General features: G+C 50.5%; 1 protein-coding gene across 4 annotated transcripts in view; it reads right to left on the bottom strand.

Moving 5' to 3' along the window:
• Positions 1 to 16,552, bottom strand: part of ASAP1 (ArfGAP with SH3 domain, ankyrin repeat and PH domain 1) — a 339,237-nt gene that overhangs the window by 16,266 nt on the left and 306,419 nt on the right. For 3 of the 4 annotated variants that reach the window (XM_061438581.1, XM_061438584.1, XM_061438582.1), the window contains 2 exons: positions 15,900 to 16,128; positions 6,252 to 6,422 (listed from right to left, as the gene is read on the bottom strand). In XM_061438581.1, coding sequence (XP_061294565.1) covers positions 6,252 to 6,422; positions 15,900 to 16,128 — 400 coding nt within the window. The remainder of the gene's footprint in view (positions 1 to 6,251; positions 6,423 to 15,899; positions 16,129 to 16,552) is intronic. The other variant, XM_061438583.1, reaches the window with a different exon arrangement.

Here is a 16,552-nt window from a genome sequence, read left to right as displayed (position 1 = left end):
GCCACCTTCCAAAGATGCTACGTGTTTTTACGCCTCTGTGACCTTGGCGCCTGTGTTCCCACTCTCTGCAACACCTGTCCCCTCCCACTTGTGGTAAATTCCTCTGCCACCTTAGAAAGGAGTCTCTCGAAAGTCGGACTCAGTCCCTTCATCTCCCGGGCGAGCCTACAACCGTTAATCACAGAGGACGGTCAGGGTGCAGATTCTAGAGCCAGACAAGCCTGGCTCTGGAGTCCAGGTGTAGCCCCTGCCCAGCGGGCATGAGTTCTGATGACACTGCTTTTCCTACCGAGTCTCAGTTCCCGCCTGTACGAAAGAGGGATAACAGTTACTACTCTACTAGACGGCGTGAGCATCACGGGGGAGAAACCATGGAGGGTGGTGCACATCACAGGGGCGAGACACGAAGGGGGATCGCTGTTCCGAGCTCTCTGATGCGATGTAATGAAAATGGTGATGATTTACTTCTTCAACAGGTGAGCGCTTTGCTGACAGGGGCTCTGCCTTGTCCGGCTCCGTGGTCCTGCTCTCCAGCCCGGTGTCTGCCCAGAGCCGCCTCCGGGTGCTGCTGAAGGAAACTGCAGCCCACAGAGCCGCTGCCACCACTTCCCTGCCCCCAGTCTGGCTTCTCCCACTCCTTGGGGGTGAGGGTGGGCCTGGGCAAGGCATCTGAGGTTGGGCAGACAGGAATCCTGCCTTTCTCAGAGCCAGGCAAAGGCCACCTGCCATGCCTGGGAAAAGAAATGTGGCTTAGCAAAATTTCCAAAAACAGGAGAGCAAGGTTGGAGGGAGGGGGAGGAGCATGAGCGTGGAAGCAGCTCAATCCTTTTCCTCTCTCTGTGCCATCTGGGAAGGACTGTGCTGCACACACAGATGTGCAGGAAGGGACGGTGGCAGACAAGACGAGGGGCAGACAATTTAAGAAGCTGTGGCCAAGGATGTCCCTGCTGGTTCAGTGGTGAGAATCTGCCTGTTAATGCAGGGGACAATGGGTTCTACCCCTGGGCCGGGAAGATCCCACATGCCTCTGGGCAACTAAGCTTTCGAACCGCAACTACTGAAGCCCTTGCGCCCCACAGCCTGTGCTCTGTGACGAGAGAAGCCACTGCAACGAGGAGACTGCACACCACAACTAGAGAGCAGCCCCCACTCACCGCAACGAGATAAAGCTCACACAGCACAGCCAGAAGTAAACAAACAAGCAACAACAAATTCTGTGGCCGAGACTCGAGGTCCCTTGGTATGGCTCGGCAGCTGTGGGCCAAGAGTGTGGAATGAGAGGAGGCGCTGCCCAGCAGGGCCTGGCACACGGGCTCCAGGAGTCTTCTGGAAGAGTGGACACTTGTATGAGCCTCGGAGTCAGAAATTGGTTCCGATCCCAGCTCTGAAGTTACTGGACCTGTGATCTTAGGCAAGTCACTAGACTGTGCTTCGATCTCATCAGTTAACCCAGGACAATGACAGGCCCTATTTTATAGGACAGTTATCATGCCTTAATTAGGATTGACTGGTTTGATCTCCTTGCTGTCCAAGGGACTCTCCAGTAAATCCTAAAGGAAATTAATCCTGAATATTCATTGGAAGGACTTTGGCCACCTGAGGCAAAGAGCCGACTCACTGGAAAAGATTAGAAAAGATTGAAGGCAGGAGGAGAAGAGGGTAACAGAGGATGAGATGGTTGGATGGCGTCACTGACTCAATGGACATGAGTTTGAGCAAACTCCTGGAGATAGTGAAGGACAGGGAAGCCCGGTATGCTGCTATTTATGGGGTCGCAAGGAGTCGGACACAACTGAGTGAATGAACAACAAACGATGACTTAATACAATAATGTATGAACAAATGTACAGGACCTGATACCTGGCAAATAATTATACATGGTAGTAGCCATTATTATTTCTAGAACTGCATGTAAAATGGGGTTGGGTGGCAGGGGCAGCTGACTTGAGACGATATTGGGAAATCTAAGAAAAAGAAAGAATCAGGACGTATCTGCCCAAAGGCTCTTTTACAAGTCAATGCTACTTCCAATAAGTAGATGTGGGCGCCTCAGATCAGGCATTTCAAATACTGACTCTATCACCTGGAAGTTCTGGCCTTGAGATAGGAGAAGTGAATCAATTTTTGGTATAGCTTTTCATTCATTATCTATCCATTATCTATTCTCCATTAAAAAAAAAAGGAAGCTTGGGGAGGATGGGGGCCTGGGAAGTAGGGGACAAAAAAGCAAGTGTATAGAACTTTTTAAGTCCTGGAAGACAAAGACAAGGAATTAATTAAAGTAATTCCCAGAGGTCACTTAGGCAAGAACTGGAGGATCAGAACTCGGGCTTCTGGCAAGTTCACTCAGTTCACGTTACGGTTCCCCGGGTTGTGGCCCTGTAAACACTTCTGTGAATACTGGACAGCGGTCCCAGGGGAGGCTGATCGCAGGTAGCAATTACAAGGATCTCAAGTTCAAGAAGAGGTTTAATATTATGGCCACCATCAACTGGATAACTGGCTGCGCTGTCTTCTGTGGTCTCGCCTGTAAGAACCTCAGTGTCAAATCCTTGGTCTATTTTCAGCTTCTGCATGTGACCCTGTGCTATATGCCTTTAGTGAAGACACCACACTCCTGGACGTCATTTTACTTTGCTACCTTTATTTTCCCTTTGTCCTCATTTCCTTACTAATTTTTGTGTTAAAATGCGTTGGTCTTTTAGAGAGTAGGTTATAAGCAACTTATTTTATCTCCGAAGGTGAGTTTAACGACAAGCCACCTTAGAAATCAACAGTCCCTGCAAAAACCTGATTCTGCCCACAGGCGTGGCTGTCTTCTGATCAAAATCCTGCCTTCACCATCTCCCCGGTGATGGCTGAACTCATCACTGTGGCGGGACTGCAGTCACGTGACGTCTGGGCTACCTGGGTACTCTGGATGCTGTGGATCTAGTGGGGAGAGAGCCCAGGGCACCTCCCCAAAGATCAGGGCTCCATGCTGCAGGGACGGGGCGGAACAGCCTGGTGGAAGGTGCCCACCTGCTAGGGCACCTTCTCCCTAACTCCATTCACAGGTAAAGGAACAACTGCTGAGACAGGAGAATGGCCACAGGGATCATCGAGCCGTTACGAGCAGAACTTAGCAGAGTACCGAGGGGGTGAGGGCCACGGGCTCTCCCAGCCACAGGGGATCCCCTCTTACCAGCTGAGAGGGCCTGGGCCGCGCACTGAACCTTTCTGAATCTGTGTCCTTACAGTCAAGCTCCCCATGGCCTACTCTGTGAAACTGTGGCAAAGAATCCAATGAGGGCTATTAACTAGCCCCGATTTACAGCTGGAGAAACTGAGGTAGGAAATGAACCAAATATAACTGCTGAAAGCCACAGGGCTACAGGTGGTAGAGACGGATCAGAACACAGGCAGTGTGACACAGGTCCACACTGGAGCTCCAGAGACAGAAAAAGCTCGTGCCTTCATAAAGCGTTCATACCGTGCTAAGAAAGGCAGAGCAGTAAACAGAACCACTCTGTAATAATCCCTACGCCAGAAGGGGCAGAGGGTGGGCAGGTGGGGCCTGGCGAGGGCTCAGGGGCTGTGCTACCCACTCCTCATGCCCACCAGCCCCTAGCCCTCGGACAGCCCAGAAGCCCTCACCCTCGGGGGCTGGGAGGAGAAGGGGACTTTAGGGGAACATAAGCACGCTGGTTATTGATGCTTTCCAACTGTGAGATGGTTGGGGCATCACCGACTCAATGGACATGAGTTTGAGTGAACTCCGGGAGATAGGGAAGGACAGGGAAGCCTGGCGTGCTGCAGTCCATGGGGTCACTGAGTCAGACACGACTGAATTACAACAACAACAAAGAGCACTGAAAGATGGGTTCCTGGGGGGAGACTGCGGGCACTGGGAATCTGACACCCCATGTGCTTTATTAACAAGAGTCTGGCCCCTGCCTTCAGCTTCTAGACCACGGCGTCAGCGGGAGACAGGCAGAGAGAAAACCTGTGGGGACGACAACATAAAGCATGTGGTGGGCTAGAGTTAAAAGTCGCTTCAGCGTGCGTGGCGAGAGGCCTGTCACTGACCTGAGCCCACATGTGTCTGCAAGAAGGTCTCCCCTACGTGCACACCAACCACCTCAAAGAGCCAGCCCGACAGTCACGGAATGACCACCTGGGGTTGTCTGCGACGTGGACAGTCGTCACTTTTGCACGGACAGGTTCTGCCTTTGTGCCTGGAGGTGGGTGGTAGGCGAGTGGCTCTGGCTGGTGGTGGTGGGTGGGGAGGGCAGACGACTGCTCGTGGCCCAAAGTGTTCAAAGCTCAAAGGCTCCCGCTGACCGTCCAGGACACTGACTCTGTCTCATAAAGGGGGAACCTTGCTTCCTAGTGAAAAATGACCCTCGTCCCCAACAAAACCACCAAAACCAAACAAGATGAACGGCAGCTGCGAGTCCCGCTGCTCAGTCAGGTGGAAGGAACCTAAGAAAGAGATGATTCTTCAGCTAGAAAACAGAAATGTGGTAAATTTGAGCTGCAGACCAATGGAGCAAGGCATGATAAACTTCACGGAGAAATAAAAGAAAACCTGAAGGAACAACAGGATCGAAGCTTAATGAGATTCGCAAAGAAGGTTAATCAGAGATTCGTGGTAGGAACACTTGCAGGAAACTTGTGACCATCAGTGGGACGCTGTCTGGGGCAAAGTCCTTTTGCACGAACCCTGGGGACTCCCGAAGGCCTTGGGTGGGGTCTCGGTCAGCCTCAGGGACCTGTGTGGAGCTGATGGGTGCCTGGGCTGTGCCCTCCAAGGCTCCCCCGGCTCGTCTCACTGAGAACTGATTACTCAACACTCGCTGCGAAGTCCCCGAGAAGCCTCCCCATGCAGCTGGACGCCCCGGTCCAGCATTTCCACAGCATTTGCTCACAGGGCAGCATGGTGGTGAAGGGCACACTGCACACGCTTTCCCACTCATCTCCAACCTGGAGCGCGTGTGTGCAGAGGCCCAAACCCAGGCATGAAGCGAGCAGAGTGGAAGGCTGAGCAGACAGCCCACCCGCGCTGCGGCACTCCAAGCCACATGTGGCTCAAGCGTGTGCCAGTCTGCAGATGGCAGCATGGCTGTTCCCCAAAGCTCCCCAAGTTCGAACACCTAATGCCTTTAATGATGGCCTTTCCTGGGGGTTCAGTAGGTAACGAGACCACCTGTAATGCGGGAGACCTGGGTTTGATCCCTGGGTTGGAAAGATCCCCTGAGGAGGAAATGGCAACCCACTCCAGTATTCTTGCCTGGAAAATTCCATGGACAGAGGAGCCTGGTGGGCTACAGCCCATGGGGTCACAAAGAGTTGAACACAACTTGGAGACTAACTCCCAAATCACCAATGCCTTTAAAAGCATTCAGCTGAGTTCCCTATCGGTTGCAATGACAAACAAAAAACAAGCCACAAGGCGGCACGCTGGGAGGGGAAGGGGGGACCTGTAAACCAGCAGAGCCAGGGCCCCAGGGGACCCCTGGCTCTTGACCCAAGTTGGTGGCAGGCTGACATACTAAAAAGGCAGATGGAGCTGGAAACAGCGCTCCTCGTGGATGGAAATGTGCTATCCGCCACCAGCTGTCACAGAGATGGTAAACTGCTGACGGACTCTGGGTGGGTTTCTTTATTCTCCAGCGATTACTGAGCACCTACTGCATCCTGGCTCGATTCTAGGCTCCGTGAACACAGAAGAGAACAAGACAGACAAGGGCCCTGCTCTCATGGAGACCAAAACACCAAACACAAACAAAACATTCTTGTGTCAGCGGAGATCCGGGGCCTGGAGGGAAACAGGGGGATGGGGGCTCCCTTAGAACAGACAGACGAAAGGGAGCCAGGCTTTCAAGCCCACAACAGAGCTGCAGGGAGGAGGCGGCCCCAGGAGGCAAAGAGCCTGGAGGACCCAGAAGTGAAAGCAGATCAGTGAGGCTGAGAGCAGGGGAAAGGGGGCTGGGAGAGACACGAGCCTGACCACAGAGGCCCTGGTGGGTGTCTGGTGCTCAAGAAACGCTCAGCACCTTATCATTATTAAGCTTTCTAAGTGGTGATAGAAATATTTTCCCAAACGTTTCTTGGTCATCAGAGGCTGCGCAATAACGCGTGTCTAAGCCCTGGCCCAGCATGGGTGTGGTCTCCTCCGTCTGCTGAGCATGCCAAGTGCCCACTGCCCCCCGAGCCCCGTGTGCGGCCCGACCCCGGGCAGCGTGGGCCCTGACTTGAGGATGACTTACCCCAAGGAACTGCGCCTTTGTTTGGGGGCCCGTGAGGTAGTGGGCTGGGAGGGTCAGACAGGGTTCTCTTGTGTCCGGGTGGTGGGGGAGGAGGCCGCTTCTTGGACAGGGTGGAGCTGCCACTAGAGGTCTGGGTGCTTAGAGGGAGTGTTGAAGGTGGGCCAGGTGGACCTGGAAAGGAATCGAACGGGGCAGGAAGGTTAATCCCGGTCTCGCAGACAGAACAGCCCATATGCGGTTACTCCCGAGCACAGAATGGGTTATGACACAGGGAGACGGAAGCAGGAGGCTGGGGACGGCCCAGTCCATCCACCCGGTAACCCACAAAAAGGGTTTTAAAAAATTGCTGGTAAAAAAAATTAAAAAGGAGAATGCGTGCTGTTAAGAAACAAAATGTCAGTCAACATGGAATGCTCCTGGGTTGACAACCTCATTTGGGTGCAATGGGAAAAACACACATTTCACACCAATAAGTGCCCTGGAACCACTGCGAAACCTGTGCTGGGGAAGACACCCAGCACTGCCAGGAGCCTCAACGGAGAGGAGAGCAAAGAGCAGACGCAACCTCCAAGCGGCCTCAGACCAGGGTTTTCTCGGCACTGCAACTCTTTCCTCTAGTCAGCAAACTTTGCCAGAAGTTTTTTTTCTCTTTTCTGATGACTTTTATAAATAAAGGCTCTAATGTAAAGGGTTACTTAGAAAGAAGGGAAGTTCAAAAACATTTTTTCCCCCTCCAATTCTGACCTGTTCTAGAAATCACAAAGGTGAAAGTGTTATTCACTCAGTTGTGTCCTCTGCAACTCTGTGGACTGTAGCCCGCCAAGGCTCCTCTGTCCATGGGATTCTCCAGGCAAGAATACTGGAGTGGGTTGCCATTTCTTTCTCCAAGGGATCTTCCTGACCCAGGGATTGAACTCAGGTCTCCTTCACTGCAGGCAGATTCTTTATCATCTGAGCCACCAGGGAAGACCCAGAAATCATAAACCATCTATTATACTGGAAGCCTGAATGCATTATATAAGCTTCATTAATTTCTAAAGGTTTAAAAAAATTTTTTTAAACACCCTAATTTTATTTTTTAAATTGGAGTATAATTGTTTCACAATGTTGTGTTAGTTTCTGCTGTACAACAATATGAATCACCTATATGTATGCATATATCCCCTCCCTCTTGAGTCAATAAGTTTTTTAAAAGATTCTATTTTCTCTAGAGGTAATGACAGGATAGCAATAATGATACTAATATTACACACACACACACACACACAAACCATTACTACCATTTCTAATGTTTTTAGAAAAAAAAAAGGGAGTTTTAAGTATATATGCTGTTAAACTTATTTCAAGTGACACTGAAGTGGCTGGTGTGTGCCTGGGGACCTGGGTGACGCTGGGCACCTTGACAAACCTCTCGTCATGATTATTAACAGATATATGATTTAACTAGACAACAGTTTCCGCAAACATTGAAAGAAGAAGAAAAGGAAGAAATGAAAAAAGCTAGGGACACTGCCACCCCAAATGTTTAAGGCAGGAGGGTGGGTACCTGGTGCCCCAGAAAGGCTCCAAAAGAGCCTTCTACATTCTGTGTATTAAAAGAGAAGCTTAATTACTGCTGGCCTCCTTCCTTGGAAAACAAGCTCTGCTGTATCCCATGATCAATTATGGTCAGTACCAACACAGACTTAAACCCCTGTTTCTAAGAGATAGTCTTGTCTTGAAGTAAATACTGCTCAGCTCAGGAAGACAGTCATTTGCTTTAGGATGAGATGGCCCTGGCTGTAGCATTCATTCTCAGTCCTACTGACAGATATGTGATGGAAGCCTGTTACCCCAGAGCAATGCCTAATTATGACACCAGTCACTGCCCTTTCAGAAACGATTTTATTTTTGCAACAATAAAGGCATTGTTACTTTAGCCTTGTGTTTGCATAGGGCTTCTTAGTTTTTGAAATATGTTCCTACATGGTGTTCCCCTCAATTTTCATAACAACTCTGTGAGGCATGTGGGTCAGGTATTGTTCTTGTTGCTAAGTTGTATCTGACTCTTTTGCGACCCCATGGACTGTAGCCCACCAGGCTCCTCTGTCCTTGGGACTCTCCAGGCAAGAATACTGGTGTCGCCATTTCCTTCTCCAGGGGATCTTCCCAATCCCGGGATTGAACTCGCGTTTCCTGCACTGACAAGTGGATTCTTTACCACTGAGCCACCTGGGAAGCCTGGGGTCAGGTATTCCTGGCCCCATTTTGCAGCCAGGAAAGTGGAGCTGGGAATGGTGTGATAAAGGTTAGGTAGCCGAGAGGAGCTGGGCTGGACCATGATGCAGGTCTCTGGGGCTGGCGAGGGCTCGCCCTGTCCTAAAAGCCAGGCCAGCATTTTCTGGGCTTGGCACACGTTGATGCAAACGGCAACAACAAAGCTCGGTACTAAGAAGTGTAACTTTCCTCTTGGAAATAGGAGAATAGATAATAGACAATGGTGAGATTCTCCGGCAGGTTCGTCTTTAGCGCCACCTTGGGACTGCTCGATGTACCGCATCTGAAAGGCCATTCAATGGGTTCCAAATCCTGCCTGGAAACACAGACGGCCAATGGGGCGATGTCTCTGGGCAGAGCGGTCTGTAAACGTGATTTTAGCAGACAGCAAACCAGAGCAGTCCTGCAACCAACCACAAACCAAGCAAAGTCAAGGTTTCTGAATCATCATGTTAAAAATGTAGGGGTTCGTGTTCCCTTCATCACGTCAACACAGCCTTGCCTCACTTTCTTCGCGTCAGCTGCCGCAGTCTCTAATTATTCCTTTTCTGCTTACTTGTCACGGCCTCCCTCCCCACCACGCTGCAGGTTCTATCGAGGTTAGGCTTTTCTTTGGCCTGGTAAGCTGAATTTAATAATGCAGTGTCGAATAAATGGATGAATAAACTGCTACTTCTCTTGTTTTAAGGCTAGTGATCCTTAAGGAAGATAGAATGTCTCCCTTAGGGAGACAGAGCAGAAACCAGGGGGAGAGGGGACCTAGTGAGAGAAGTTCAAAGAGAAACATTCAGTACTGTAATCTACCTTCACAAAAAATTTTACACACACCCAGACCCACCTACCGTTCTGGAACAGAAGCCACAGAAAGGAAGGTGCCACTGAATCTTCTGACTGGTAGGTCATGAGTTAAAGAAAGGCGAAAAACATTGTATCAGACCCCACGGAAGCAGACACAATTTTTTTAAGTTTTAAAAGAGCTCAAAAGATGTCCGAAATGAGTAACTTGTCTTTAGGCACTGAAAATGATGTTTCAAGTGAAATAAACCTGAGGACTGGCTCAGTCAGGAAAGAAGCAATTCTTGCTGGGTAAAGAAAGCTAAAACAGGGACTTCCCCTGGTGGTCCAGTGGCTAAGACTCCACACTCCCAGTGCAGGAGGCCTGGGTTCGATCCCTGGTCAGGGAACTAGATCCCACACGCCACAATTAAGACCCAGTGCAGCCAAATAAATAAATAAAATATATATTAAAAAAGAAAGAAAGCTAAAACAAAAGAGAATAGGAAAGAGTAGACACAGCATCAAACATATTCAAAAGGGAGGCACGATTAACAGGTGGGGAGGGGAGGGACTTGGGCAGCCAAGTTCCTCCCCTGAACTCTGCCGGGGCCTGTGGGAATAGGCAGAAAACACCCTAAACCACAGTGCCCACTAATATCGGCTATTATGTCAAATTATCCACCAACACTTTTCTTAAAAATATGGGTCTAGGCTTAAAAAGGTGCTATAAATAACACTGAGGTTACATTATTAGAAAGTCTTTCTACGAGGAGGCAGGGTGTACCGCAGCTCTTACTGGGGGTTCGCGTGGCTGGGCTGTGGTCCTGCATTGCTAACAGCCTCTTGGGTCACTCATCTGTTGGACACTCTTCCCATGCCTTCAACTCGAGCAGCCTCACTGGACACCCCTTGAACTGTGCTGCTGAGAGCATCTCCTGGTCATCAGCTTGGGGAGGCCCCTCACAGAGTGCGACACGTGGCCAAAGCTTGGGAAGCTCACGAGCCTGACGATGCTGTACATCTCAGAAGCTATGATCCCTCCACCTCAGCATCTATCAAGGCTCATCTCCAGTGTAATCTTATCCAGAAGCCTGCTCTAACCCTCCTTTGCCCTGGAGCAACTGTGGCTATGAATATTTCTGCACACACAGGCTGACTGGTGCTGCACACTCTCTACCCAGCATCAGACCCGCACTGTCTCCGCATTCCTAGGCTGGAAACGTCTTCAGGGCAAGGGCCACGCTGTCCTTCTCTCTCTTAGCACCTGGCACGTTCTGGGCACAGCCTATGGACATAATTCACGGTATAAGTCGGGAGGATCCTTCTTCAGTGTCCTTGCATCTTTGAAAGGAAAGTGAAAGTCGCTCAGTCGTGTCCGACTCTTCGTGAACCCATGGACTATACAGTCCATGGAATTCTCTAGGCCAGAATACTGGAGTGGGTAGCCCTTCCTTTCTCTGAGGGATCTTCCCTACCCAGGGATCGAACCCAGGTCTCCTGCATTGCAGGTGGATTCTTTACCAGCTGAGCCACAAGGGAAGCCCAAGGATACTGGAATGAGTAGCCTATCCCTTCTCCAGGGGATCTTCCCGATCCAGGAATCAAGCTGGGGTTGCTCCTCCATGACAGGCGGATTCTTTACCAACTGAGCTATCAGGGAAGCCCTTGTACCTTTGGTTCTTAATAAAACAGAGGACCCAGAGGCCTCCCATGCTGGGAAACCAAAGGTACACCTCTGATTTCAATTTAAAGAAAAACCCAGAAGATTACTTTAAAAATTAACCTGACAGTTTGGGGCAGAAAACTGTCTGTAGAAGTATAATATATATATTCTAACATGCCATATTAAGTGTTAATGACAGGAGCTAATGCCAGAGTTATACAGACAACTCTGGACAACATGAATGAAAAATTTAGCATTTTCTTCTTTTTAAATTTAGCATTGTCTAATGGTTTTCACTGGACATGGAACCACAGACTGGTTCCAAATAGGAAAAGGAGTACGTCAAGGCTGTATATTGTCAACCTGCTTATTTAACTTATTATGCAGAGTACATCATGAGAAACGCTGGGCTGGAAGCAGCACAAGCTGGAATCAGGATTGCCGGGAGAAATATCAATAACCTCAGATATGTAGATGACACCACCCTTATGGGACAAAGTGAAGAAGAACTAAAAAGCCTCTTGATGAAAGTGAAAGAGGAGAGTGAAAAAGTTGGCTTAAAGCTCAACATTCAGAAAACGAAGATCATGGCATCTGGTCCCATCACTTCATGGCAAATAGATGGGGAAACAGTGGAAACAGTGACAGACTTTATATTTTGGGGCTCCAAAATCACGGCAGATGGTGATTGCAGCCATGAAATTAAAAGATGCTTACTCCTTGGAAGGAAAGCTATGACCAACCTAGACAGCATATTAAAAAGCAGAGACATTACTTTGCCAACAAAGGTCCATCTAGTCAAGGCTATGGTTTTTCCAGTAGTCACGTATGGATGTGAGAACTGAACTATAAAGAAAGCTGAGTGTGGAAGAATTGATGCATTTGAACTGTGATGTTAGAGAAGACTCTTGAGAGTCCCTTGGACTGCAAGGAGATCCAACCAGTCCATCCTAAAGGAGATCAGTCCTGAGCGTTCATTGGAAGGACTGATGTTTAAGCTGAAACTCCAATACTTTGGCCACCTGATGCAAAGAGCTGACTCATTTGAAAAGACCCTGATGCTGGGAAAGATTGAGGGCAGGAAGAGAAGGGGACGACAGAGGATGAGATGGTTGGATGGCATCACCGACTCAATGGACATGAGTTTGGGTAAACTCAGGGAGTTGGTGATGGACGGGGAGGCCTGGTGTGCTGCGGTTCACAGGGATGCAAAGAGTCGGACATGACTGAGCGAATGAACTGAACAGTTTTCACAGTACAGAGCCTGAGAGAGAGGAGAGATTACATCACTCAAAACATAGGTAAAGATGTAGTAACTTTACTTAGAGAAGAACTGTGTGTGTACAAGGAAGAAGCTACAGACACCTCCTCGCTCAGAAGGGGAAACAGAGGCAGAGTGTGGTGGAGGGAGCGTGTGGAGAAACCATGGTGGGTCAGCCATGGAGCCGGTGGGGTCCCAACACGGCGGAGTGACGCTGTGAAGGACCCAGCATCACAGAACACATGAGAGCTGTTCACGTGTCCTTCAACCTCCTTCTGGGAATATTAAGAGAAAAGAGCCAAACTCAAGGGGCTCAGGGTTGGCTCCTGAACGCTTACTCATACATACTTCTGTGCAAGACACACAGCAAGGACTTCTTTCCATGCCCTGGCAGTCAGGAGGCTGGCTGGACAGCCTGCGCCAGTGACCACGGCCAAGGGCGGAAGTGACAGAAGTGTTCTTGGCCAGCGCAAGGTGACACATGTGATGCTTTAAAGAAGAGTGAGAGAGACTGAAAAAAAAAAAAAAAACAGGCCCCCAAATCTCCCATCTCACAATGCCCACCCGCAACCAAAACCTAGAAAATTCAACTGGAATGAAGGACAATGGTCCCTGGGAAGTATTAAAATCAAGCCATTCAAGTTGCTATCTTCCAATGAGATTAAAAAAAAAAAAAAATCCCAGGAAACTTAAGAGTCATCAGCATATGAATCATGTCCCTCTGGGGCGGGGCGGGGGTGGGATGGGGGACATCTCCTAGGCTCCCTGACTCACACTCTGAGGGTGGTCGGCCACCTTCAGACCCCGGGGAGGACAGGTCTCCTCCCTGGCCACCCCTCTCTGTTGCCACAGACCTCAAAAGAGAGTCAGAGAAATGATGTATAAAAGGCTTACACAACTGATTGTGGGCATAAACATTCTGCAGGCCAACTATCTATCACATTCAGCAGGTCAACTGTCTATCACGGCCCCAGGACATCTGGGTTAGTTTTCTGAGTATCCCCTCCTTGCTCTGGCCACATACTTCTGGGATGTGCTCTCATTGATTCCGCTGTTGTTTATTCATGCAACAAGCGCTGACGGAGCACACCTGTGCGGGGGACGCAGGGATGGCTCACTCACGGCATCCCTGCAGGAGCGGAGGGGAGAGTGGAAGGGAGACTTCTTTCAGCCTTTCTTCAAACCTGCAGCGGCACCCACAGCTGCCCCGACGGCCAGCTCACCCTTCTCGTCCACTGGAGCCCGAGCTCCACCCTTTGCTCCCTTCCCAGGACCCAGGACACTTGCAGAACCGAACACCTGCAGCAGGACCAAATAGGCTGCCATGCTACGTACTCAATGCCCACGCCGTGCCAGTCACTTTGCAAACATGACTTCACGCTCTAAGCAAGGACCCCGCCAGAAGCCCAATCCTGATTTTTCAGATGAAGAGCCTGAATCTCGGCAAGGTGAGCTGAATGTCAGAAGGAACAGGGTGGGACAGGGTTAGCACTTGAGAACGCCATGCAAACACGATCGCTTTCCTTCCTACATGTAAGGGCATGTGAGCCAAGCTGACCACAGGAAGCATCTCCTGTTTCAAATCCCTTCTGCAAGTCATGGGTGGGCTGGGCTTCTTGTGTCTCACCAGCTCGGAATCTGATGTCCTGCTGTGAACGGCCTGGAAGAACACTCCTGATTTTAGCAGGGAGGGATGTCTACGTTCGAATATTGGATTTTCGGGGGGCAGGGGGGTGAGCAGTCTATCCTCAGCTGAGCCTGGCTGCCGTGCCTGTCTCTCAGCACTTGTTTCAGCAGCTGGATCACTAAGTAAGTCTGGTCTTTGTCTTCTGGGCCTTTGGTGAAGAGCTAATGAGAAATTTATTCAAGGTGGCAACAGATACATACTCTGGTATTCAGTCAGTGTATTTTATGGGTTTCTGCATCCCCTTGAGATAAAATTACAGAAAGGGGTACAGGGAGGTGAAGGGGGCCTCCTGGCTCCTAGGACTCTGGTGTCATTTCCTCCTGTAGATCTCTCCAAGATTCTCAATGACCTGGAGGATCTGAGAGGTTATGATCACTTTTTCTTTCATAAGCACAATTAGGTCCTCTTTAGCATGAAGAGAGGAATGCTGCTCTGAGCAGACTGCTACCCCGATGGGAAACACCGTCACCCAGAAGTGAGCGGCAACACAGCCTTCTTATAGAACACCTGTGCCCTGACCGGCTAGTGATGTAAAAGGTGCGTTCCAGCATAATGCGTGGGACTAAGAACCACGCCAGCGGGTTAATAAGCCTCTGGCTTCCATGTGCTGTTGCTGCTCTGGTCACGGGTTATCTCTGATGGGTACCGTTCATGCCCAAGTCTTATTTTAACTTCCTCCGCTATTTTATAATCTCGGAGGCCATTTGGGGTCTAAGAACACTGCTCCCATTTATAACACTATTTCAATGGAGAATAAGCTCTGAAAAAACACTGTTTTGAATAAAGCTCACATTCCCTAGAAAATAGCCCCAGTGTGACTTCAACAGGCGTGCCATTGTGCCCGGGGAGCCCCTGAACCTGCGTGAGCACAAGCCAAGCACATAGCGCGAATCCTGCACTGGGATTTGCTGGCTGAGGCCAGACCCGAAGCTCCAGCTCTGGGTACCTCTCGGATTTCCCCCGGGTGGTGCTTAGTCGCATCCAACTCCTTGTGATTCCATGGACTGTGGCCTGCCAGGCTCCTCCGTCCACGGGATGTCCCAGGCAAGAATACTGGGGTGCGTTGCTGTTCCTTCTCCAGTGGATCTTCCCGACCCAGGGATCGAATCTGGGTCTCCTGCACTGGCGGGTGGATTCTTTTACTACTGAGCCACCTGGGAAGCTCCCCGGCCCTGGGCAGGGTGACTCCTTAATGTGACCATTTCTGCTTCTCAACTTGTCCCCATGTAGGTGGGAATACATGGACTTTCTGGGCAGGGTGTTCTATGGATTAGAGAAACAGGAGGGGGGTCTGTGGACTGTCACTCCCAGCACAATAACCCTCCTCTGGTAAAGTCCTGCCCCGGTTGGCATCTCACGGAAAAACCACTCCTCATCAGAGAGCACGGGAATGTGGGTTGGGGTCACACAGCACCTGGGTGAGGATCCCAATCACCAAGAACCTCAGAGCAATGACTCAGCCTCCTTGAACCACAGACCCCTGTCTGCCTATTGCCACCAACTGTCCTTTGCACCTCATTCTGTGAGTGTGGAAAAAGAAGTTCTGGGTTTAGGGCCACTCATAAAGCAAGAGCTTCGTAAGTATTAACTATCACTGTTATTACATTTTAGTGTCAGTAGGAAAGAAACTTCTCAAAGAAGAACGGAAATCCCACCCCGCACTACACAGGAAAGAGCACTGGTTTTGTGACCCTGGATGCAACCTCCACTCCGCCACTTACCAGCTGCACAACCTTGGGTGAGTCACTCTAGCTCTGTTTCCTGTACAATGGGCACAAAAGCACGGACCTCATGGGAGGCTGTGAGGTTCACACAAGACGAGGCATGAGGCATGCCTGTAACACTATTTCTCGGCTGTAATGCAGCAGAGGGCAGGGTCCCTATTTCAAGCTGTGCTGACGTCACAGCCCTGCTGCTCACGCTTACCCCGCGATTCTGACCTCAAAGCTGGGTAGGTTCCCAGCTCTGAGGATGGAGTCACACGGCCCTTCCCAAGGCTCGTACCTTTCGTGGCGTTTCTGGGAGGCAGCGGGGGCGCCTCTGCGATCGGTGACGTGGGTGAGTCTGTGCTTGTGGAGACGAAGATCTGGTTGGTGAAGGCGCCGTAGGAGAGTCGTTGCTTGTCCCTTGGCGTGCTGAAGCCTGGCAGTGAGAGCTTGTCCTGGGGGGAGATGCTGGAGGAGTGGCAGAAGCTCTGCGGTCGGGGGGAGCGCTCCTTCTTGATGGGGCTCGGCTGGCAAGCGAAACAACAGTGCAGGCGGGGGTCAGCCGGTAATCAGGGTGCCCGGGGGATGTGGGCAGGGCAGGCTCGGGAGGGGGTGGGGGGACGCGGGCAGGGCAGGCTCGGGAGGGGGTGGGGGGACGCGGGCAGGGCAGGCTCAGGAGCAGGTGGGGTTCCCGTGTTCTGCGCATCTGGAGTCAGCCACACGAAAACTTAAAGAGTCGTGACACAGCACAAGCAAAACATCTAGAAAGTTCACGTCTGACTCCTGTCATCACCGGGGTCCCCCTAGGGACATGCCTTTGAGGGGTCACAGTATTCAGAAGCAACTTTTAATTTTGTAGTGGGGGTATACTCGATTAACAACCTTGTGATAGTTTTGAGAAAAGAGCAGAGGGACTCACATATATACATGTATCCATTCTCCCTTAAACTC

This window comes from Bos javanicus, chromosome 14 (assembly GCF_032452875.1).
Source record: "Bos javanicus breed banteng chromosome 14, ARS-OSU_banteng_1.0, whole genome shotgun sequence".
In the NCBI taxonomy this organism is placed as follows: domain Eukaryota; kingdom Metazoa; phylum Chordata; class Mammalia; order Artiodactyla; family Bovidae; genus Bos; species Bos javanicus.
This window is presented reverse-complemented; position numbering and strand designations above follow the sequence as displayed.